The 22,286-nt window shown below is 68.8% G+C and overlaps 1 protein-coding gene across 3 annotated transcripts; it reads left to right on the forward strand.

Moving 5' to 3' along the window:
• The first annotated feature begins 673 nt into the window (after positions 1–673).
• ARPIN (actin related protein 2/3 complex inhibitor) lies at positions 674–10,042 on the forward strand. 3 transcript variants are annotated; one of them, XM_075918028.1, is made up of 6 exons: positions 674–800; positions 1,201–1,276; positions 1,931–2,063; positions 2,474–2,680; positions 6,311–6,474; positions 9,137–10,042. In XM_075918028.1, exons 1-6 carry the CDS (start codon positions 721–723, stop codon positions 9,143–9,145), a joined length of 669 nt encoding a protein of 222 aa, XP_075774143.1. In that variant the 5' UTR covers positions 674–720; the 3' UTR covers positions 9,146–10,042. The 3 variants fall into 3 exon arrangements, with proteins under 3 accessions (XP_075774143.1, XP_075774144.1, XP_075774145.1); XM_075918029.1 differs by having other exon boundaries at positions 737–800; positions 1,931–2,032; XM_075918030.1 differs by having other exon boundaries at positions 774–904; positions 1,931–2,032.
• Positions 10,043–22,286: the final 12,244 nt, after the last annotated feature.

Genomic DNA, 22,286 nt, shown 5'->3' on the forward strand with positions numbered 1-22,286 from the left:
CAGGACGGCTCTGCACCAGGCCCAGCCAGGGCCCTGCTCCCAGGCATCTCACATGGCCCTGGCCCACGGGGAACAGCTCCTCACGCTGGGGACATGGCCCCAGCAGTGCCTCAGTCTCCCCTCACGCTGCCTGCCCCACAAGCCCACCCTGCCCCACATCCTCCTCCTCTCCGCTGCTGCCTCCAGACCCGCCCTGCCCCACATCTTCCTCCTCCTCCCCCTGCTGCCCCCAGGCCCCCCTGCCCCACATCCTCCTCCTCCCCCCTGCTGCCCCCAGACCCGCCCTGCCCCACATCCTCCTCCTCCCCCCTGCTGCCCCCAGACCCCCCTGCCCCACATCCTCCTCCTCCTCCCCCCTGCTGCCCCCAGACCCGCCCTGCCCCCCATCCTCCTCCTCCTCCCCCTGCTGCCCCCAGACCCCCCTGCCCCACATCCTCCTCCTCCTCCCCCTGCTGCCCCCAGACCCCCCTGCCCCACATCCTCCTCCTCCTCCCCCTGCTGCCCCCAGACCCCCCTGCCCCACATCCTCCTCCCCCCCCCGCTAGCTTTGGGTGGGCGGGGCTTGCGTCTGGGAGCCTCGCGCTGCGTCATGACGTCAGGTGCCCCATACGCTCCGTGCCCAGTGGCCGCCCCGCCCCGCCCCTCGAGACTCCTGTTCCGGCCCCGCCCCTCTCCCGGTAGCCCCGCCCCCCGCTCCGCGCCAGCCCAGCAGCCGGCTCCATGAGCGGGCCGGGCGCGGCCCGCGGGCCGGTGCACAGGGAGCGGCTGCCCGGGCGCTGGGAGCCGCCCGCCCTGCAGAGGTTCGCTCCGTTCCGCGGCTGCTCCCCCAGGGCCGGGCTGGAAGAGCCGGTGGTTGCCGGCGTGGGCAGGGCAGGGGCTAGGAAGCACGTGGCTGAAATGCGCGGTGGGTAACCTGCGGCACTCCCTGCTGCAGGGCGCGAGTGGGCAAATTCTGGCGGGGGGGGGGGGGGGTAAGTTTTCTGTTGAAGGCCGAGGACAGCCCCTGTTGTGATGCTGACTGGGACGCAGGCTGCAGGCGCCCTCAGTCCTTGGGCCACATCCCGGCGGCAGCTGGGCTCAGGAGAAATGTCTGCCCAGCCGGCGGGGGGGCTTTGGTGTCAGAAGGCTCTGGCTGTGGCGCTAGATGGCTGTCCTGGGGGCACTCGCTGTCTCTGATTGTCTCTTTCCCTCCCCCTGCAGCGGGCGTGGCGTGATAGTGGAGGGAGAGCTGGTAGACCTCTCTCGTCATCTCATCGAGGATATTGACGGCGGGAAGGTGAGCGAGGTGCCTTGTCCAAATTCCGTAATCCCAGGCTTCCCGTGGGGTAGGGGAGGCCCAGGGTAGGTACCGAGGGCCAGGGGCATGGAGAGAGAGGCCCACACCCTGTACGGAGAGGGCAGCTGCAGAGCCAGGCCTGGGAGGGCCTCCTGCTGCCACTGCCATTTCCCACAGCTGTGTTAGGATCATCGCCGTGTCGCAGCAGGGGAAACTGAGGCACGGAGCTGGGCATTGACTCCTGTGGCCACGCAGGGAGTCACTGGCAGATGTAGGAGCAGAGCCCCTGGGCCGTGCTCCTCTCTGAACTAGTGCTGTGTAGGCATCTGTCTATCCCTCTTTCTGCTCATCTGGTTTTCCTGACGCCTCCCCTTGGGCTCTGGGGTCCTGCTTTAGGGGTGTGGCATCTGGCAGTCCAGCCGAAGCCTGGTGCAGGCTGGGAAGGTGCTTTCCTTGCTGGTGCAGGTGCCCGAGGGAGGAGGGCGCAGTACTGGCTGCCTTCCGGACGAAGCCTCTCCCTGCACTCGGCCCCTCCTGGGATGGCCTGGTGCTGCCAGGAGCGGGTCCCGGCGGCTATGGGGGGCTCTGTTGGCTGGGCGCTGGGGGCTGCAGCCCGGGCAAGGCTGGGCAGCTGCTGACCCGGTGCCTCTGCAGGAGCGATGCTCCGTGCTCTACGTCCGGCCCAGCCGGGCCCAGCGCCGCCGGTTCGACGCCCAGGGAAACGAGAGGGAGCCCAACGGCAGCGACAGCAGGAAGGTGAACACCGGCTTCCTCCTGTCCTCCTTCAGTAGGTATCCGAGGAGCCCAGCCCCGTGCCCCCCTGGCTCCGGGTTCCCGTCCTCGCCCTGAGACGGGGAAGGCTCGGGGGCCTTCCCGCCGGCACCCTGCCTGAGAGCGGCTGCTTTCCCAGCGCTCACCTCGGAGCTGGGCTGGGGGAGGTGAAGGGCCCTGGGTTTGAGTCCCTCGCTCATCCTGCTCCGGGCCAGGGCTCTGTGCTCAGGGCACGTGTGGTCCAGGGAGCTTGGAGTCAGGCTGCTTGGGCCCAGGGACCAGAATCGGCGCCCCCGCCGGGGATTCAGACTCCTCGGCGTCCCTTGTGCCCCTCCCCTGGTGGGGTCCCCCCTTGCCCTGGGCCGAGAGGGCTCGGGCTCCGTGCCGGCTGTGCCCTGACGCTGGCCTGGCCTTTGCATGCGGCAGGAGTGGAGGCCAGAGGCGACCCGGACCGGCTGTCCCCCGAGGAGCTGAAAGGGCTGCTGAATAAGCCAGAGCTGCTGAGTGTGACCGAGCGCCACACCCCCAGCCAGGCCGTGGCCTTCTGGCTGCCGGAGGCGGAGCTGGAGGCGCTGGAGCTGGAGCTGGGGACAGAGATCCGGCTGAAGACCCGGGGTGACAGCCCCTTCATACGTGAGTGGCCCCTTTGTGCTGCACCTGCTCCCCGGAGGGGCACTGGGGTATTGCTCTTGGCTCCGAGGCACCCCCCCCCCAGCTGCCTCCTGCCTGGAATTAACCAGGACTGAGGAGCTGCAGCCCTGGCCTGGTGGTGTCACTGTAGCCCCAGCCCAGGCCCTCAGTGACCAGAGAAGATGTAGTCGCACCGGCGCGTGTCCTGGCCCAGCTTACCCAGCAGCCAGGGCTCCTGTGCCCAGGGAATACAGCTAAAGCTACAGCTTGCTCAGGAAGACGAGGCAGGAGGAGGTGTTACCTTGCGTAGTAAAGATGATTGCACTTGGACTGAGGTGGAGAGGGACGTAGGGGACAGACTTGTTGACAGTCTCTGGGTTAGGTTACCAGGGGTAAAAACCAAGAGTGAAGTCATGCTAGGGGGCTGCTACAGACCATCTGCCCAGGTAGGAGAAGTAGAGGAGGCTTTTTTTAATCAACTCACAAAATCATCCAGAGCGCAGGAGTGGGTGGTGATGGGGGACTTCAACTATCCAGACATCTGTTGGGAAGCTAACACAGCGGGGCACAGACTGTCCAATATGTTCTTGGTCTGCATTGGAGACAGTTTTTTATTTCAGAAGCTACGGGGGAAGCTGTTCTAGGTTTGAGTTTAACAAATAGGGAGGAACTGGTTGAGAATTTGAAAGTGGAAGGCAGCTTGGGAGAAGATGACCACGAATTCATAGAGTTCATGATTGTAATGAATCAAGGGAGAACAGCAAAACAGAGACAGTGGATTTCAGGAAGGCAGATTTTAGTAAACTCAGAGCTGGTAGGTAAGGTCCCTGGAAAGCAAGACTAAGAGGGAAAAACAACTGAAGAGAATTGGCAGTTTTTTAAAGAGACATTATTAAGAGCTCAAAAGCAAACTATTCTACTGCATAGGAAGGATAGAAAGTCTGGCCGGAGACCACCTTGGATCAACCGGGAGATTTTATACAATCTAAAAATCAAAAAGGAGTCGTATAAAAACTGGAAACTAGGTCAAATGACAAAGGACGAATATAAGCAAATAATACAGGTATGTCGGGGGAAGATTAGACAGGCAAAGGCACAAAACGAGCTAAATCTAGCCGGGGTAAAAGGTAACAAGATGTTCTACAAGTATATTAGGAGCAAGAGGAAGAGCAAGGACAGGGTGGGCCCATTGCTCAGTGAGGAGGGAGAAACAACAACAGGAAACCTGGACATGGCAGGGGTGCTTAATGACTTCTTCGTTTCGGTTTTCGTCAGGGTGGCGGGATGCCTAACATGGAGAATGTTAGTGGAAAGGGGGTAGGTGTAGAAGTTAAAATAAAAGAACAAGTTAAAAATCACTTACAAAAGTGAGATGTCTGCAAGTCACCAGGCCTGATGAAATGCACCTAGAATACTCAAGGAGCTGATAGAGGAGGTGGCTGAGCCTTTAGCGATCATCTTTGAAAATTCATGGAAGTTGGGAGAGATTTCAGAAGATTGGAAAAGGGCAAATCTCATGCCCGTCTATAAAAAGGGAAACAAGAACAACCCAGGAAACTACAGACCAGTCAGTTTAACTTCTGTGTCAGGGAAGCTAATGGAGCAAATACTTAAGGAATCTGTCTGCAAACATCTGGAAGAAAATAAGGTGATAGGTAAAGAACAAATCACATCAAAGCAATCCGATAGCTGTCTGAGAGAGGACAATGAGCCTTGTGGCTAAGGGAGAAGCGGTGGACGTGCTTTACCTCGACTGTAGTAAGGCATTTGATGCATGACCCCCTTCTCAATAAACTAGGCAAATACAACCTAGACGGGGCTACTATAAGATGGCTGCATAACTGGCATGCTAGCCATTCTCAGAGAGTAGTTATTAGCGGTTCACAATCCTGCTGGAAGGGCAGAACAAGTGGGGTCCGCAGGGCTCTGTTTTGGGACCGGCTCTGTTCAATATCTTCATCAACGATTTAGACATGGGCATAGAGAGGACGCTTATTAAGTTTGCAGATGATCCCCAGCTGGGAGGGGTTGCGACTGCTCTGGAGGACGGGTCAGAATTCAAACTGATCTGGACAAACTGGAGAAGTGGTCTGAGGTCAATAGGATGAAGTTTAATCAGGAAAAATGCAAAGTGCTCCACTTAGGAAGGAACAGTCAGTTGGATATTAGGAAAAACACTTTCCCTAGGTGAGTGGGAAGCGCTGGGCTGGGTTCCCTGGGGAGGGGATGGAATCTCCGTCCCTAGAGGAGTTTAAGTCCCGGCTTGCCACAGCCCTGGCTGGGTTGATTGAGTTGGGGTTGGGGTTCGTCCTGCTTTGGGCAGGGTCTAGATGCGATGACTCCTGAGGTCTCTGCCAGCCCTGGGAGTCTGAGTTTCACACACGCAGGCTGGGGAGTGACTGGGGAGGAGTCCTGCAGAAAGGGATCAAGGGGTCAGAGTGGCCCACAAGCCCAATATGAGTCAAGTGACACTGTTGCAAAAAAAGCAAACCTGATTCTGGGCTGCATTGACAGCAGTGTTGTGAGCAAGAGTCTGCGCTGCTCAGGTCTCAGTTGGAGTCTTGTGTCCAGTTCTGGGCACCGCATTTCAGGAAAGATGAGGAGAAATTGGAGAGGGTCCAGAGAAGAGCGACAAGAATGATGAAAGGTCTAGAGAACATGAGCTATAAGGGAAGACTGAAGGAATTGGGCTTGTTTAGTTTGGAAAAGAGAAGACTGAGAGGGGCCATGAGAGCAGTTTTCAAGTATCTAAAAGGGTGTCACAGGGAGGAGGGGGGGAAATTGTTCTCCTTGGCCTCTGAGGACAGGACGAGGAGCAAGGGGCTTAAACTGCAGCCAGGGAGGTTGAGGTTGGTGTGACGATGCGTTGGGGTCCCCCGCCTCCTGCACCCCCGAAATGGCACAAACAGACTCCCCCAGCCAGTAGAACAGGGAGTTTATTGCCTCTTCAGGATACAGCCCAGCACAGATGTCACCAGGTTCCAGGGCAGGCCTAGGATGCCTCAGCCCCCCTTGAGATGGGGGGGGGGTCTCGGCTTCTAAACCCCCCAGCCTGTTGCTGAGGCTGCTTCCTCCAGGCTCCCAGACAGAAACTAACTCACTCCCCTCCAGCCCTGCCCCCAGCCAGGGCAGCATCCCCCTTCCTTTGCTCCTCTCCCTGGGGGGTGGCTGGTCAGACAGGTTTGGAGCCCCCTTTGCATAATGACTCCTGTCACAGCCAGCAGAGGTCGCCACAGCCCTAGCAAGTTACCCCCCACTACGTCGCAGTTGGACATTAGGGAAAACTCCCTGCCTGTTGGGGGGTCAATCGCTGGGATAAGTTGCCCGGGGGGCTGTGGAGTCTCCATCCCTGGGGACATTCCAGAGCCGGTTGGACGCTCACCTGGCAGGGCTGATCTAGCTGGTGCTTGGTCCTTCCGTGAGGGCAGGGACTGGACTTGGTGCCTCTCGAGGGCCCTGCCGGATCTACAATTCCATGGCACCGGCCCGTGTCCTCGGCGCGTCCGGCCCAGAGCCGGGGTTGCTGCTGCTGTTGCTGCTTCCCTGCTGGCTTCCCGGCGGAGGGAGCTGGAGCAGGTTCCGTTTCCGTGGTGGAGGTGCCAGGCCTGCCCCCAGCTCCTGTCTCCCTCTCAGTCTCTCTAGCCAAGCTGCAGGCCGGCACAGTGACCCACTGCCACGTCGTCGGGGACGGACAGGCGGGGGCTTCCTGGACAGAGCACGTCCTGGCTCACCGGGCCCAAGGGGGGCCCGGCCCTGAGCCCAGGGGGCAGGGGGACGGCGCAGAGGAGGACGAATGGGTAGGTGGAACCCCCCCCCCCTTCCCAGAGAGTCACCGCTGGCAAGTGCCTCTAGGCTGGGCTTGTGGGCCTGGCTGTGCCCTGGGGAGACGGCCGGGCAGCTCTCCTGGGAGCACGGAGGAGCTAGCGCGCCTCGCGGGGGCTGCCTGTGGGGGGGGGTCCACCCTGTGCCAGGCCGCCCGACTCGGCTCCTTCCTCCAGTGCACGCCCAGGGCTCTGCTCCCCTGCGTCCCGGGCAAAGGAGGGAGCCAGCCGTGGGGCTGAGCTGGCCCCTCTGCAGCGGCTGCTCAGCTTGCGAGGGGCGGGGACGTCACGAGCGTGGGAGTGGCCCTGCGGGATCACAGCAGGGCCCAGGGGCCCCCAGGGGTGTGGGAGAGCGCGGACCGAACAGTGACCCACCCTGGCGTCTGCTCCCGGCAGGGGGCTGCCTGCCCCACGGAGCGTCCCCCTCGCTGCTGCGCCCGGCAGGGGGCTGCCTGCCCCACGGAGCATCCCCCTCGCTGCTGCGCCCGGCAGGGGGCTGCCTGCCCCACGGAGCATCCCCCTCGCTGCTGCGCCCGGCAGGGGGCTGCCTGCCCCACGGAGCATCCCCCTCGCTGCTGCGCCCGGCAGGGGGCTGCCTGCCCCACGGAGCATCCCCCTCGCTGCTGCGCCCGGCAGGGGGCTGCCTGCCCCACGGAGCGTCCCCCTCGCTGCTGCGCCCGGCAGGGGGCTGCCTGCCCCACGGAGCGTCCCCCTCGCTGCTGCGCCCGGCAGGGGGCTGCCTGCCCCACGGAGCGTCCCCCTCGCTGCTGCGCCCGGCAGGGGGCTGCCTGCCCCACGGAGCATCCCCCTCGCTGCTGCGCCCGGGCAGGGGGCTGCCTGCCCCACGGAGCATCCCCCTCGCTGCTGCGCCCGGCAGGGGGCTGCCTGCCCCACGGAGCGTCCCCCTCGCTGCTGCGCCCGGCAGGGGGCTGCCTGCCCCACGGAGCGCCCCTCTCGCTGCTGCGCCCGGCAGGGGGCTGCCTGCCCCACGGAGCGTCCCCCTCGCTGCTGCGCCCGGCAGGGGGCTGCCTGCCCCACGGAGCGTCCCCCTCGCTGCTGCGCCCGGCAGGGGGCTGCCTGCCCCACGGAGCGTCCCCCTCGCTGCTGCGCCCGGCAGGGGGCTGCCTGCCCCACGGAGCGTCCCCCTCGCTGCTGCGCCCGGCAGGGGGCTGCCTGCCCCACGGAGCGTCCCCCTCGCTGCTGCGCCCGGCAGGGGGCTGCCTGCCCCACGGAGCGTCCCCCTCGCTGCTGCGCCCGGCAGGGGGCTGCCTGCCCCACGGAGCGTCCCCCTCGCTGCTGCGCCCGGCAGGGGGCTGCCTGCCCCACGGAGCGTCCCCCTCGCTGCTGCGCCCGGCAGGGGGCTGCCTGCCCCACGGAGCGTCCCCCTCGCTGCTGCGCCCGGCAGGGGGCTGCCTGCCTCACGGAGCATCCCCCTCGCTGCTGCGCCCGGGCAGGGGGCTGCCTGCCCCACGGAGCATCCCCCTCGCTGCTGCGCCCGGGCAGGGGGCTGCCTGCCCCACGGAGCATCCCCCTCGCTGCTGCGCCCGGCAGGGGGCTGCCTGCCCCACGGAGCATCCCCCTCGCTGCTGCGCCCGGGCAGGGGGCTGCCTGCCCCACGGAGCATCCCCCTCGCTGCTGCGCCCGGGCAGGGGGCTGCCTGCCCCACGGAGCGTCCCCCTCGCTGCTGCGCCCGGGCAGGGGGCTGCCTGCCCCACGGAGCATCCCCCTCGCTGCTGCGCCCGGGCAGGGGGCTGCCTGCCCCACGGAGCATCCCCCTCGCTGCTGCGCCCGGCAGGGGGCTGCCTGCCCCACGGAGCGTCCCCCTCGCTGCTGCGTCCGGGCAGGGGGCTGCCTGCCCCACGGAGCGCCCCTCTCGCTGCTGCGTCCGGGCAGGGGGCTGCCTGCCCCACGGAGCGTCCCTCTCGCTGCTGCGTCCGGGCAGGGGGCTGCCTGCCCCACGGAGCGTCCCCCTCGCTGCTGCGTCCGGGCAGGGGGCTGCCTGCCCCACGGAGCGCCCCTCTCGCTGCTGCGTCCGGGCAGGGGGCTGCCTGCCCCACGGAGCGCCCCTCTCACTGCTGCGTCCGGGCAGGGGGCTGCCTGCCCCACGGAGCGTCCCCCTCGCTGCTGCGTCCGGGCAGGGGGCTGCCTGCCCCACGGAGCACCCCCCTCGCTGCTGCGCCCGGGCAGAGGGCTGCCTGCCCCACGGAGCGCCCCTCTCGCTGCTGCGCCCGGGCAGAGGGCTGCCTGCCCCATGGAGCGCCCCTCTCGCTGCCGTGCCCGGCAGGGGGCTGCCTGCCCCACGGAGCGTCCCCCTCGCTGCTGCGCCCGGGCAGAGGGCTGCCTGCCCCACGGAGCACCCCCCTCGCTGCTGCGCCCGGCAGGGGGCTGCCTGCCCCACGGAGCGTCCCCCTCGCTGCTGCGTCCGGGCAGGGGGCTGCCTGCCCCATGGAGCGCCCCTCTCGCTGCCGTGCCCGGGCTGTGGGCGTGGGGTGCACCTGCTGCTCCTGGGATGCTGCAGCTCTGTGCTTTCCTCCTGCGAGCCAGCAGGGGGCGCTGCCCACCTGCCAACCTGCCCTGCCCGCATGCGCCGGGTTCCCAGCCAGCCTGGGCCTACCCTGCTCTGTTGGCTTTTCCCCAGGACGCCTGAGAGCGGCCTCCACCGAGGCAGGCGCCGCCCGGAGCAGCTTGGGCCACGGCTCCGGAGGGACGTTCAGGCTGCACCCACCCCCAGGCCGGCCGTCTCCACGCCCAGCCGGGACGCTTACAGGACGCACACGGGACCTTCTCCAGGGGACAAGGCACCACGCCCCATTTATTGACAATAGAGCACAGCAGAGTGTGCATTACACACGCCCGCCCCCACACACGCGCACACGCCCCACGCATGCACACGCCCACCCCCAGGCACACGCCCCCACACACATGCACATGCCCACGCACACGCCCCCCATGCACATGCCCACCCCCAGGCACATGCACACACGCCCCACGCATGCACATGCCCACCCCCAGGCACATGCACACACGTCCCACACATGCACATGCCCACCCCCAGGCACACGCCCCCACACACATGCACATGCCTACCCCCAGGTCCACGCACGCACACGCCCCCCATGCACATGCCCACCTCCAGGCCCACGCACGCACACGCCCCCCACACACATGCACACACACGCCCCCCACACACATGCACATGCCTACCCCCAGGTCCGCGCACGCACACGCCCCCCACACACATGCACACACACGCCCCCCACACACATGCACATGCCCACCCCCAGGCACACGCACGCGCCCTGGTGACGGAGCAGTTACCAGTCTGTTGCTCGGCCCAACCCCTTGGCCTGGTAGGTAGGTTGGGTGGGAGGAAGGAGCCGGGCGCGTGTTGGTCTGGACTGCTGCTCCTCTTGGCAGGACGGGAAGCCGAGGATCCGTACGAGGCGCTCCGTGCTTTCTAGGGTTTGCCTTCCGTGCAGGTCTCTGCATGTTGCCTTGTCAGACCTTAATCAGTCCCTCGGCATCAGGACCAGTGGTTCTGTGCCATGTTTGTCTGGAGGTTGTTCTTGCAGTCGTCCGACGTCCGTATGCTGACGAGCCCTCCTGGGCGTTGTCGTTCCGGTGGAAGTCGTTAGCGGTTCCCTAGCAAGGGGGGCTTGCCGCTGACTTCAGGGGTCCTCAGTCTGGCCCGGCAGTCTGCATCTCCGGAGGCTTCCGCTTAGTGCGTCTGAGTCTCCGGCTCCTCCTCTGACCAGCTGGGCGTGCGGTGGCCTTCACGTGTCTCCCTCCTAAACCGTTCTGTGTCTCATTGGCACAAACACCTGTACGCACCTGCAGCATGGGACAGAAGGTCCATCTAGTCACAGCGCTCACCTTCTTTCTCTCTGCGACGAGGCTCTAACGCTGCCAGCGCTGTGCATCCCGCTGTCCGTCCCTTCCCGGCAGCGTGCTCACCCCAGTCGGAGCTGGCGCTGCCTGGCCTGTCTGCGGCCACGTCTTGTATTTAAGTGGAATCCAACCCTTTCGCTGTAGCATCCATCCGTTCTCACTGCCGACGGCTTACACAGCCCCAGGCTTCCCAGCGGCTGGGTGTGTGCGCACAGGGCCTGCGGGCCGCATGGCTCTGGAACCGCCCGGCAGGCCTTGCTCCCTCCCCACCTGCGTCGGGCAGACGGGGCGGCACCAGCGACCCAGCCGGCGCCTCCTGTTGAGACAGAGCATGTGAGCAGGGCTGCTGGGAGCCACACGGGCAGGGCTGGCGCAGCCCTCGGCCCGGTGCCCCTGCCCCTGGGAATCCCAGTGCGGCCCAGCTGCCCCAGCCAGGCCAGGGAGGTGTGCTCAGAGGGATCGCTGTGTGCGCCAGCCATACCCTGCCTGTGTCCAGTGCTCTTGGATCAATGCATCCGGCCTCCCCCACCTGCCTGCTGTTCAGCCGCCCCAGCCGCAGCCGGCTCCCGGCTCCCGCCCGCCGAGAGAGTGCTCTGGCTGACAGAGGAGGAGACTTTTGGTGGCTGCCGGCGTCTGGCTGCGCAGAGGAGGGTGCTGGGGGAGCTTCCTTACCTGCCGGCCCCTGAATGGCCAGGGGTGGAGCGGGTGTGTTTTAGGGCCCGATCCCTGCTTCCCCGGGTAGGGCCGGGCAGTGCGGTGACCAGTGCAGGCTGCCTGGTCCAAGGTGTGAGCGCAGCGCCCCCTGCAGGCCGCTCTGGGCTAATTCCTGCGCAGGGGTAGGCTCTAGCTGCCGTGGCTCCCGTGGGGCAGCCCCCCTCAGGAAGCTAGGCTGGGAGCAGAAGGGCTGCAGCCCCTCCCCAGTGCTAAGGGCTGCTGCTCAGCCTGGGGGCCAAGTGGAGGTCGGGGGCAGGTTGTCCCTGGTCCCCCGCACGGGCTGGGACTAGTGCCACGGGGCTCGTGGGCTGCTGGGTGCCATCTGCTGCCCATGTGATCGGGGCAGGGGGCAGCTTTCCCATGCGCTGTCTGCCTGAGCCCCTGGCCCCTGTGGGGGCAGCTGGCTTCAGCTGGGCCGTGAGAGGAAGAGCCTGGAGGGGCCTCGCCATGGGGGGGGGGGATGGTGGCAGGCTCTGCCCCCTGCCTTGTGTGTGGAGCTGGGGTTGGGACCATGGGGTGGGAGCCCTGTGCTGGCAGCGGCAGGCCGGGCGTAGGGCAGGGAGCTGCTCTTCTGGATGGCCAAGCTCGTGGCAGGCTGCCCTCGGCTCGCTGTGCTGGCTGGAGCTGCCCGCACCTCTCCTGTGCCCGGGGGGCTGGGCTGTGGGGCCAGGGATGTCTCAGCTCCCCCCAGACCTGCAGGCCCCCTTGTCTGTCTGCTTCCTGCCCCGCTCCTGCAGCGGCGTCCCCGCATCGCCAGTCCTGCCAGGGGGCTCCAGCCACTGGGGTGACCCGGCACCACTCCAGCAAGGCCCCTCCGGCTGCAGCGCCCCAGCTCGGCCGTGCAGCTTGGCAGCCACGTAGGGCATGTGTAGTCCAGGACAGCTGCCCGGGGGGCTCTCAGCAGCGCTGGGCCCAGTGCCCATGGTCCCTGGCTCCGCTGCTGCCAGGCCTGCCAATGGGGGCAATGGCCGGGACAGCACAGTGGGGCCGAGACTGGCTTCCGGGCAAATCAACCGTTCTGTGGAGACCTGCTGACTCCCTGGGGCGGGAGAGGCCCAGGCGGTTCCGGCCCCCGCCCGTCGCTGCCCGCAGGGCCCGGCTGGTTCCGGCCCCCGCCCGTCGCTGCCCGCGTGGCCTGGCTTGTTCCAGCCCCCGCCCGTCCCTGCCCGCGTGGCCCGGCTGGTTCCAGCCCCCGCCCGTCGCTGCCCGCGTGGCCTGGCTGGTTCCGGCCCCCGCCCGTCGCTGCCCGCGTGGCCTGGCTCGTTCCGTCCCCCGCCCGTCGCTGCCCGCGTGGCCTGGCTTGTTCCAGCCCCCGCCCGTCCCTGCCCGCGTGGCCCGGCTCATTCCGGCCCCCGCCCGTCGCTGCCCGCGTGGCCTGGCTTGTTCCAGCCCCCGCCCGTCCCTGCCCGCGTGGCCCGGCTGGTTCCGGCCCCCGCCCGTCGCCGCCCGCGTGGCCCGGCTGGTTCCAGCCCCCGCCCGTCGCTGCCCGCGTGGCCTGGCTGGTTCCGGCCCCCGCCCGTCGCTGCCCGCAGGGCCCGGCTGGTTCCGGCCCCCGCCCGTCCCTGCCTGCGTGGCCCGGCTTGTTCCGGCCCCCGCCCGTCCCTGCCCGCGTGGCCCGGCTGGTTCCAGCCCCCGCCCGTCCCTGCCCGCGTGGCCCGGCTGGTTCCGGCCCCCGCCCGTCCCTGCCCGCGTGGCCCGGCTGGTTCCGGCCCCCGCCCGTCCCTGCCCGCGTGGCCCGGCTGGTTCCGGCCCCCGCCCGTCCCTGCCCGCGTGGCCCGGCTCGTTCCGGCCCCCGCCCGTCCCTGCCCGCGTGGCCTGGCTGGTTCCAGCCCCCGCCCGTCGCTGCCCGCGTGGCCTGGCTGGTTCCGGCCCCCGCCCGTCGCTGCCCGCGTGGCCTGGCTTGTTCCAGCCCCCGCCCGTCCCTGCCCGCGTGGCCCGGCTGGTTCCAGCCCCCGCCCGTCCCTGCCCGCGTGGCCCGGCTGGTTCCAGCCCCCGCCCGTCCCTGCCCGCGTGGCCCGGCTGGTTCCGGCCCCCGCCCGTCCCTGCCCGCGTGGCCCGGCTCGTTCCAGCCCCCGCCCGTCCCTGCCCGCGTGGCCTGGCTGGTTCCAGCCCCCGCCCGTCGCTGCCCGCGTGGCCCGGCTGGTTCCGGCCCCCACCCGTCCCTGCCCGCGTGGCCCGGCTGGTTCCGGCCCCCGCCCGTCCCTGCCCGCGTGGCCCGGCTGGTTCCGGCCCCCGCCCGTCCCTGCCCGCGTGGCCCGGCTCGTTCCGGCCCCCGCCCGTCCCTGCCCGCGTGGCCCGGCTGGTTCCAGCCCCCGCCCGTCGCTGCCCGCGTGGCCTGGCTGGTTCCGGCCCCCGCCCGTCGCTGCCCGCGTGGCCTGGCTTGTTCCAGCCCCCGCCCGTCCCTGCCCGCGTGGCCCGGCTGGTTCCAGCCCCCGCCCGTCCCTGCCTGCGTGGCCCGGCTTGTTCCGGCCCCCGCCCGTCCCTGCCCGCGTGGCCCGGCTGGTTCCAGCCCCCGCCCGTCCCTGCCCGCGTGGCCCGGCTGGTTCCGGCCCCCGCCCGTCCCTGCCCGCGTGGCCCGGCTGGTTCCGGCCCCCGCCCGTCCCTGCCCGCGTGGCCCGGCTGGTTCCGGCCCCCGCCCGTCCCTGCCCGCGTGGCCCGGCTCGTTCCGGCCCCCGCCCGTCCCTGCCCGCGTGGCCTGGCTGGTTCCAGCCCCCGCCCGTCGCTGCCCGCGTGGCCTGGCTGGTTCCGGCCCCCGCCCGTCGCTGCCCGCGTGGCCTGGCTTGTTCCAGCCCCCGCCCGTCCCTGCCCGCGTGGCCCGGCTGGTTCCAGCCCCCGCCCGTCCCTGCCCGCGTGGCCCGGCTGGTTCCAGCCCCCGCCCGTCCCTGCCCGCGTGGCCCGGCTGGTTCCAGCCCCCGCCCGTCCCTGCCCGCGTGGCCCGGCTGGTTCCGGCCCCCGCCCGTCCCTGCCCGCGTGGCCCGGCTCGTTCCAGCCCCCGCCCGTCCCTGCCCGCGTGGCCCGGCTGGTTCCAGCCCCCGCCCGTCGCTGCCCGCGTGGCCCGGCTGGTTCCGGCCCCCGCCCGTCGCTGCCCGCGTGGCCTGGCTGGTTCCGGCCCCCGCCCGTCGCTGCCCGCGTGGCCTGGCTTGTTCCAGCCCCCGCCCGTCCCTGCCTGCGTGGCCCGGCTGGTTCCAGCCCCCGCCCGTCCCTGCCCGCGTGGCCTGGCTGGTTCCAGCCCCCGCCCGTCGCTGCCCGCGTGGCCTGGCTTGTTCCAGCCCCCGCCCGTCCCTGCCCGCGTGGCTCGGCTGGTTCCAGCCCCCGCCCGTCCCTGCCCGCGTGGCCCGGCTGGTTCCGGCCCCCGCCCGTCGCTGCCCGCAGGGCCCGGCTGGTTCCGGCCCCCGCCCGTCGCTGCCCGCGTGGCCCGGCTGGTTCCGGCCCCCGCCCGTCGCTGCCCGCAGGGCCCGGCTGGTTCCGGCCCCCGCCCGTCGCTGCCCGCGTGGCCTGGCTGGTTCCGGCCCCCGCCCGTCCCTGCCCGCGTGGCCCGGCTCGTTCCGGCCCCCGCCCGTCGCTGCCCGCGTGGCCCGGCTGGTTCCAGCCCCCGCCCGTCGCTGCCCGCGTGGCCTGGCTTGTTCCAGCCCCCGCCCGTCCCTGCCCGCGTGGCCCGGCTGGTTCCAGCCCCCGCCCGTCCCTGCCCGCGTGGCCTGGCTGGTTCCGGCCCCCGCCCGTCACTGCCCGCGTGGCCTGGCTTGTTCCAGCCCCCGCCCGTCGCTGCCCGCGTGGCCCGGCTGGTTCCAGCCCCCGCCCGTCGCTGCCCGCGTGGCCTGGCTTGTTCCAGCCCCCGCCCGTCCCTGCCCGCGTGGCCCGGCTGGTTCCAGCCCCCGCCCGTCCCTGCCCGCGTGGCCTGGCTGGTTCCAGCCCCCGCCCGTCCCTGCCCGCGTGGCCCGGCTGGTTCCGGCCCCCGCCCGTCCCTGCCCGCGTGGCCCGGCTGGTTCCGGCCCCCGCCCGTCCCTGCCCGCGTGGCCCGGCTGGTTCCAGCCCCCGCCCGTCACTGCCCGCGTGGCCTGGCTGGTTCCAGCCCCCGCCCGTCGCTGCCCGCCTGGCCTGGCTCGTTCCGGTCCCCGCCCGTCGCTGCCCGCGTGGCCCGGCTGGTTCCGGCCCCCGCCCGTCGCTGCCCGCGTGGCCCGGCTGGTTCCGGCCCCCGCCCGTCCCTGCCCGCGTGGCCCGGCTGGTTCCAGCCCCCGCCCGTCACTGCCCGCGTGGCCTGGCTGGTTCCAGCCCCCGCCCGTCGCTGCCCGCGTGGCCTGGCTCGTTCCGGCCCCCGCCCGTCGCTGCCCGCGTGGCCCGGCTGGTTCCGGCCCCCGCCCGTCGCTGCCCGCGTGGCCCGGCTGGTTCCGGCCCCCGCCCGTCCCTGCCCGCGTGGCCCGGCTGGTTCCAGCCCCCGCCCGTCCCTGCCCGCGTGGCCCGGCTGGTTCCGCCCCTGCGCCCTGGTTCCGGGGCTGCGTGTGGGAGGCCGGGCAGCGCGGCTCACGCGGGGGGTTTGCGTGTGGGAGGCCGGGCAGCGCGGCTCACGCGGGGGGTTTGCGTGTGGGAGGCCGGGCAGCGCGGCTCACGCGGGGGGTTTGCGTGTGGGAGGCCGGGCAGCGCGGCTCACGCGAGGGGGGCTGCGTGTGGGAGGCCGGGCAGCGCGGCTCACGCGAGGGGGGCTGCGTGTGGGAGGCCGGGCAGCGCGGCTCACGCGGGGGGGGCTGCGTGTGGGAGGCCGGGCAGCGCGGCTCACGCGGGGGGGGCTGCGTGTGGGAGGCCGGGCAGCGCGGCTCACGCGGGGGGGGCTGCGTGTGGGAGGCCGGGCAGCGCGGCTCACGCGGGGGGGCTGCGTGTGGGAGGCCGGGCAGCGCGGCTCTCACGGGGGGTCTGCGTGTGGGAGGCCGGGCAGCGCGGCTCACGCGAGGGGGGCTGCGTGTGGGAGGCCGGGCAGCGCGGCTCTCACGGGGGGTCTGCGTGTGGGAGGCCGGGCAGCGCGGCTCTCACGGGGGGTCTGCGCTTGTTTTGCACAAGGGAAGAGGCCTGAAAGCAGGCGCCAGTGGTGGAAACGGCCTCTCCGCAGAGGGAGCTGCACAGGCAGAGGGCAGGGCTGCGCGGCAGGAGACGCGACCGGCGAGCTTGGGGCTGCGCGGAGCGAGGCGAGACCAGCAGTGGGAGCGGTCGGTGAGCCAGGCGCAGGCGGCCCAGCAGTAGGAGCGATGACTGGGCTGCCCAGTCTGAGCTGGCGCCCTCAGCCGAGCGGTTCTCCACGGTCGCCGTTACCGGACCCGCTCCCGCCCGGGGAGCTCAGTGAAGCCAGCTGGGCTCAAGCGCGGGCAGGGGCTGTGTGCCCGGCCACCAAGCCTTGCAGGGCTCCTGCCATTCAGCCGGGCAATGCCCGCGGCTCCGTGCGTGGCTGCCAGCGCCGGCCCAGGGCTGCGTTCCCGGCAGCGGGCGCTCAGCAGAGCCTTTCCCGGCGTGGCGCGTCGCTGGGGCACAGGGCTGTGGGGGGCGGGGCCTGGCACCCCCACAGCTTGGCATGGACCGTGCCTGGGGGGCAGGGCACCAGCTCCGTCTGCTGTCTCAGCAGAAACTGCCTGATAGACAGGCTGTTCCCGGGTCCGTCAACCTTGGAGCGCCCATAAAGCAATAGGGTTGTAAACGCTTTATTGGCCAGGCGAGGCAGCTGGCACCGCAGGGCACCGGCAGGCTGGGTGGGACTCAGCTGTGGGGCCGCCATGGCTCTCCTGGGGGGAAGTCACGGCTAGGTTGCAAGTGACAACCAATCATCCACGGATGCTGCAGCTGACACACCTGGCGGTGCCCTGCCCTGCCGCCGATGGGGGGCGCTGCCGGCCGGAGCCCTGCCGCCGATGGGGGGCGCTGCCGGCCGGAGCCCTGCCGCCGATGGGGGGCGCTGCCGGCCGGAGCCCTGCCGCCGATGGGGGGCGCTGCCGGCCGGAGCCCTGTCGCCGATGGGGGGCACTGCCGGCCGGAGCCCTGCCGCCGATGGGGGGCGCTGCCGGCCGGAGCCCTGCCGCCGATGGGGGCGCTGCCGGCCGGAGCCCTGCCGCCGATGGGGGGCGCTGCCGGCCGGAGCCCTGCCGCCGATGGGGGGCGCTGCCGGCCGGAGCCCTGTCGCCGATGGGGGGCGCTGCCGGCCGGAGCCCTGTCGCCGATGGGGGGCGCTGCCGGCCGGAGCCCTGCCGCCGATGGGGGCGCTGCCGGCCGGAGCCCTGCCGCCGATGGGGGGCGCTGCCGGCCGGAGCCCTGTCGCCGATGGGGGGGCGCTGCCGGCCGGAGCCCTGTCGCCGATGGGGGGCGCTGCCGGCCGGAGCCCTGTCGCCGATGGGGGGCGCTGCCGGCCGGAGCCCTGTCGCCGATGGGGGGGCGCTGCCGGCCGGAGCCCTGTCGCCGATGGGGGCACTGCCGATGGGGGCGCTGCCGGCCGGAGCCCTGCCGCCGATGGGGGCACTGCCGATGGGGGCGCTGCCGGCCGGAGCCCTGCCGCCGATGGGGGGCGCTGCCGGCCGGAGCCCTGCCGCCGATGGGGGGCGCTGCCGGCCGGAGCCCTGTCGCCGATGGGGGGGCGCTGCCGGCCGGAGCCCTGTCGCCGATGGGGGGCGCTGCCGGCCGGAGCCCTGTCGCCGATGGGGGGCGCTGCCGGCCGGAGCCCTGTCGCCGATGGGGGGGCGCTGCCGGCCGGAGCCCTGTCGCCGATGGGGGCACTGCCGATGGGGGCGCTGCCGGCCGGAGCCCTGCCGCCGATGGGGGCACTGCCGATGGGGGCGCTGCCGGCCGGAGCCCTGCCGCCGATGGGGGCGCTGCCGGCGTGGCTTGGCCAGTGAAGCGCCCACGCTGCTGGTGGCGAGTCGCTGGCGGGGAACCGGGCCGGCACTGGGCCGTGTTTGTTCCAGCGCCGCTGCCTGGGAGCCTCTTGTGCAGTTGTGGCTCCTTCCCGCCTCTGCCCCTCTCCCCAGGTGGGCGCAGCGGCTGAGGGCCTGGGGTACCGTCCTGCAGAGGCTCTGCCGGGCTGTGTCACAGAGGTCCCCTTGGGACTGTCACTTGATGCACTGCCCTGAGGGGCGCCCACCCCCGTGCTGCTGGGCCGGGAGGGTCCGTGGACCGGTCCTACCACAGAGCGTTCTCCACAGGCCGCTGAGCCGGCAGCTTGTTCCCGCTCTGCTCCGAGCAGGCCCCGGCCCCGCCCTCCTGGGCCCTCTCCGCCATGGACCTCCCCAGGCTGGACGCTAAAGGACGGGCCCAGCCAGCTCCTTGGGTGAGATCGGAGCATCGGCTGACCAGGGGCTGTGGCTGGGCCTTTGGGACTGGGAGAATAGGTGGGGGATGGGTTATAACCTCTCCCCTGTGTAAGGGGGGCTGGGGGGGCACAGGGAGCACTGGGGTGCGTGAGGGGAGGTGGGGGATGGGTTATAACCTCTCCCCTGTGTGAGGTGGGGCTGGGGGGGGCACAGGGAGCACTGGGGTGTCTGAGGGGAGAGGGGTGGGTTATAACCTCTCCCCTGTGTGAGGGGGGCTGGGGGGCACAGGGAGCACTGGGGTGCGTGAGGGGAGGTGGGGGATGGGTTAGAACCTCTCCCCTGTGTAAGGGGGGGCTGGGGGGCACAGGGAGCACTGGGGTGTGTGAGGGGAGGTGGGGGATGGGTTATAACCTCTCCCCTGTGTGAGGTGGGGCTGGGGGGGGCACAGGGAGCACTGGGGTGTCTGAGGGGAGAGGGGTGGGTTATAACCTCTCCCCTGTGTGAGGGGGGTCTGGGGGGCACAGGGAGCACTGGGGTGTCTGAGGGGAGGTGGGGGATGGGTTATAACCTCTCCCCTGTGTAAGGGGGGCTGGGGGGGCACAGGGAGCACTGGGGTGTGTGAGGGGAGGTGGGGGATGGGTTATAACCTCTCCCCTGTGTAAGGGGGGCTGGGGGGCACAGGGAGCACTGGGGTGTCTGAGGGGAGGTGGGGGATGGGTTATAACCTCTCCCCTGTGTAAGGGGGGCTGGGGGGCACAGGGAGCACTGGGGTGTGTGAGGGGAGGTGGGGGGATGGGTTATAACCTCTCCCCTGTGTAAGGGGTGCTGGGGGGGCACAGGGAGCACTGGGGTGCCTGAGGGGAGGTGGGGGATGGGTTATAACCTCTCCCCTGTGTAAGCGGGGCTGGGGGGGCACAGGGAGCACTGGGGTGTCCGAGGGGATTTGCTTGTGAGGCTTCCTGCTGGCCGGGGGGCAGCTGAGGTGCTGGGTGGGGCTGGTTTTGCCTTGTAGAGGGGGCCCAGGCTGGGGCTGAGAGTAGCCCTGGCTCGGAGCCATTTGCCCTGGTGTGACCTGGTACAACAGCAGGTCCATGGCCTGGCCCCACCTTGGGGCTGGTCCCTGTGAGCTGGCTGGGGGGGGCCATGGGCGCTGCACACCCTGCTCCCTGCTGCGGCGAGGTATCGGCGAGCCGTGGGCGCAGGCAGGGCCGTTGCATGGAGTGGGCCTGGCGCCCTGTTGCCTCAGCGCTCTTGGAGCGAGACAGGCCCCGGGTCGACGTGGCCGGGGCCCTGGCTCTCGGCATGGCGGGGGGACGCCTCCCTGCCCTGCTCCTCGGGCAGCTGGACAGCGCCAGGGCCAGCCCACGCCCCGGAAGCAGGGGCGGCTCGCACGGCCTGCCCACCACACCCGTCGCTGCTGCCTCCGCCGGGCCGTGTGCTGCGGCGGGCACTGCCAGCCCAGCCCCACGCAGGGCACTCCCGGGCACGCTCCCTGGCTGACGGCTGGCTGGCGCGTTCCCCTTGGCTGTCGCTGGCAGCTGGGCCTGTGCACCGCGGCCTGCCAGCGGGGTGGGGGGAGCTGGCCGAGCTGCCCGGGCTGCTGCGCTCACGGCAGGGCACAGCACCTGGAGCCAGGCTCCCCCCGTGCCGCTGCGCCCCCGTATTTCTGCGGCAACAGGGCTTGAAATAGGCACGCGTGGAACTCCACTCTGCTTTCTGGTGTCAGGCTGGGCCGGGAGGGGGGCCTGCGAACGTGCTGCTGTTTACTGGCACCTGCTGGAGACCAACAGGCACCCGCGTGGTGAAGAGGCTTCCCGTCGGCGTGGGACGCGCACAGGAGAGCGCACAGCCGGTCTCCGCCACGCAGTCAGCTGGGACAAGGCCACACCTGCCTGGATGGGAACCCTCGAAAGGCAGGCTCTAGAGCACAGGAACGGAACGGGCGCCGCACTGCTCGTGTGTCGGTGAGTACACAACCCCCTCGATGTGACTCCAGAGGCCTGAGGTCAGCAACCGCACGTTCATCAGGCCTGACTGGCCAGCGCTCACACCCGGGGTTTGGATGATCTGCCAGTTTGAGAACAAACGCTTCATAAACAAAAAGCTGGTTTCAAGAATCTGTTTGAATCTGGCAGAAACAGGACGGGTGGGGCTGTTCGCTTGTAAAAATAAATGTTGCTAATAGTCGCATTGTCATCGAATCAATGAGTAACTGACACTGGGACCGTTTGCCAGGGGCGCAGGCAGTTGTGCCCACGTGGAAAACCACAACACAGGAAATATGTGGAAATGCTGGAGGACTATCGTCCGTGCCCGCCCTGCCCACGCCCACGGCCCAGTGGTCTGCAGTTCCTTAGACTTTTTTCTTTTGTGTAAAATTACCGGAGCTCAGATTTGTTTGCAGATGTTTTAAAGCAAAACATGAACACGTTGAACTCCACAGCCTAGAGAAATCACGGGGGAATCCCCAAATCGTTTGGCAGTTCACTACAGCCGGGGGGAAAATGCACTTCAGCTTTTTTTTCCTTTAAAAATGTATGAAAATGCAAAACCATTATCAAACCAGTCCTGCTTTAGCGGGGTGTTCAATTGTTACCCAAAACGCAGACTCCGTGCGGGTGCTCCCTGGAGTCCCTGGTGCGAGTGCTGCCTTTAATCCGGATGGCTGCTGGATTCTCAAAGGGCCAATTGGCTGTGCCCTGCGTTGTTGTGCACACTGGGGGAACGGGTATGCAATGCTGCCCTGCGGAGCAGGCTGGCTACACGCCCTTGCCTGGGCCTAGCTCACAGCTCAGAAGAGCAGGAAGTCTATCCTGGGTAAAACGCACAGGTGCGTAGCAGCAAGTCTCCCCGAAAGTGGCTTGTAGGGTGCAGTGCAATGGGATACTGGGCCCAGTGGACCAGCTCCCAGTGACGTCAGTGGCAGAGACATGAAGTGTAAACCTGCTTCTTGCTCTAGAATTTCTCCAGAGAGCCAGTAATGGGGCTTCCGGGATTCAATGGCCCAGTGTTCAAGGCACTAATCTGTGAATGCTTTTGTTTTTCCCATGAGCCCAGACCATGGGACCAGGCCACCTGGGGCTGGAATCATCTTGAATTTGCTAATTTTCCATGGGGATGGGGAGGATTCCCACCCTGGGAAACTCCATTGAAGGGATGAGAAGCAACCAATGGCCGTCTTCAGCTGGCTTTTGAAACTGCCTCCCCACCCTGAGGGGATGCACAAGAAGAAAGCTGAAAACAAAGAACTCTAAGGATACGAGGCGCTGATAGACCCAGGCCAGAGATAAGGTCTGCTCTGGCTCAGGACTAAGGTGAGAAATATGATCTGTAACAATCTCCCTGTGTATTTGGCTTAGCTGGCGCATTTTGTTTATTTTAGATTAGTAGCCTGCTTTGATCTGTCTGTTTTCACTTTCATGCACTTTCACCCCACTTTGTATGCGCAATACGAACACTTGTTTATTATCAGCGCCAGTGTGAATAGTTGTTGGGGGGAGGGGGAGTGACGGCTGGCATCTTTCCTTGATAAAGAGGGTGACATTCTGAGCTTTGTCAGCGTGACTCTCCTGTCCAGAGAAAGGCGGGTTGTTTGGGGCTGCGCTTCTGGGTAGGGACAAGGAGCCGTTCTCGGGGTCTGTGTTACCCTGCTGAGGAGGGGCAGTTACCCCAGCTCTGGGCCCTGGATCTGGCCCAGCAGGACAGGGTGGCAGGTAGGCAGGCTCAGGAGTATTTCCAACATGGCGGGTGACAGTCCCAAGGGGATCTCTGTGACCCAGCCTGTCGCACCTCCCTCCCCTCTGACTCTGGGGCTGCCCTCCCCTGCAGCACTCCAGGGAGCTGGTCCTGGCTGGCAGCTTTCACTGCTCCCCTCCCCTCCCTGCGGCACCTGGCACTGCCCACGCTGGA

This window comes from Pelodiscus sinensis, unplaced genomic scaffold, assembly GCF_049634645.1.
Source record: "Pelodiscus sinensis isolate JC-2024 unplaced genomic scaffold, ASM4963464v1 ctg130, whole genome shotgun sequence".
Classification (NCBI taxonomy): Eukaryota; Metazoa; Chordata; order Testudines; family Trionychidae; genus Pelodiscus; species Pelodiscus sinensis.

Coding starts and splice junctions, on each gene's coding strand:
- ARPIN (XM_075918028.1), top strand. CDS start 721: ATGAGCGGGCCGGGCGCGGCCCGCGGGCCGGTGCACAGGGAGCGGCTG. Junction 801..1,200: donor GAGCCGCCCGCCCTGCAGAG/GTTCGCTCCGTT, acceptor CTCCCCCTGCAG/CGGGCGTGGCGTGATAGTGG. Junction 1,277..1,930: donor AGGATATTGACGGCGGGAAG/GTGAGCGAGGTG, acceptor GTGCCTCTGCAG/GAGCGATGCTCCGTGCTCTA.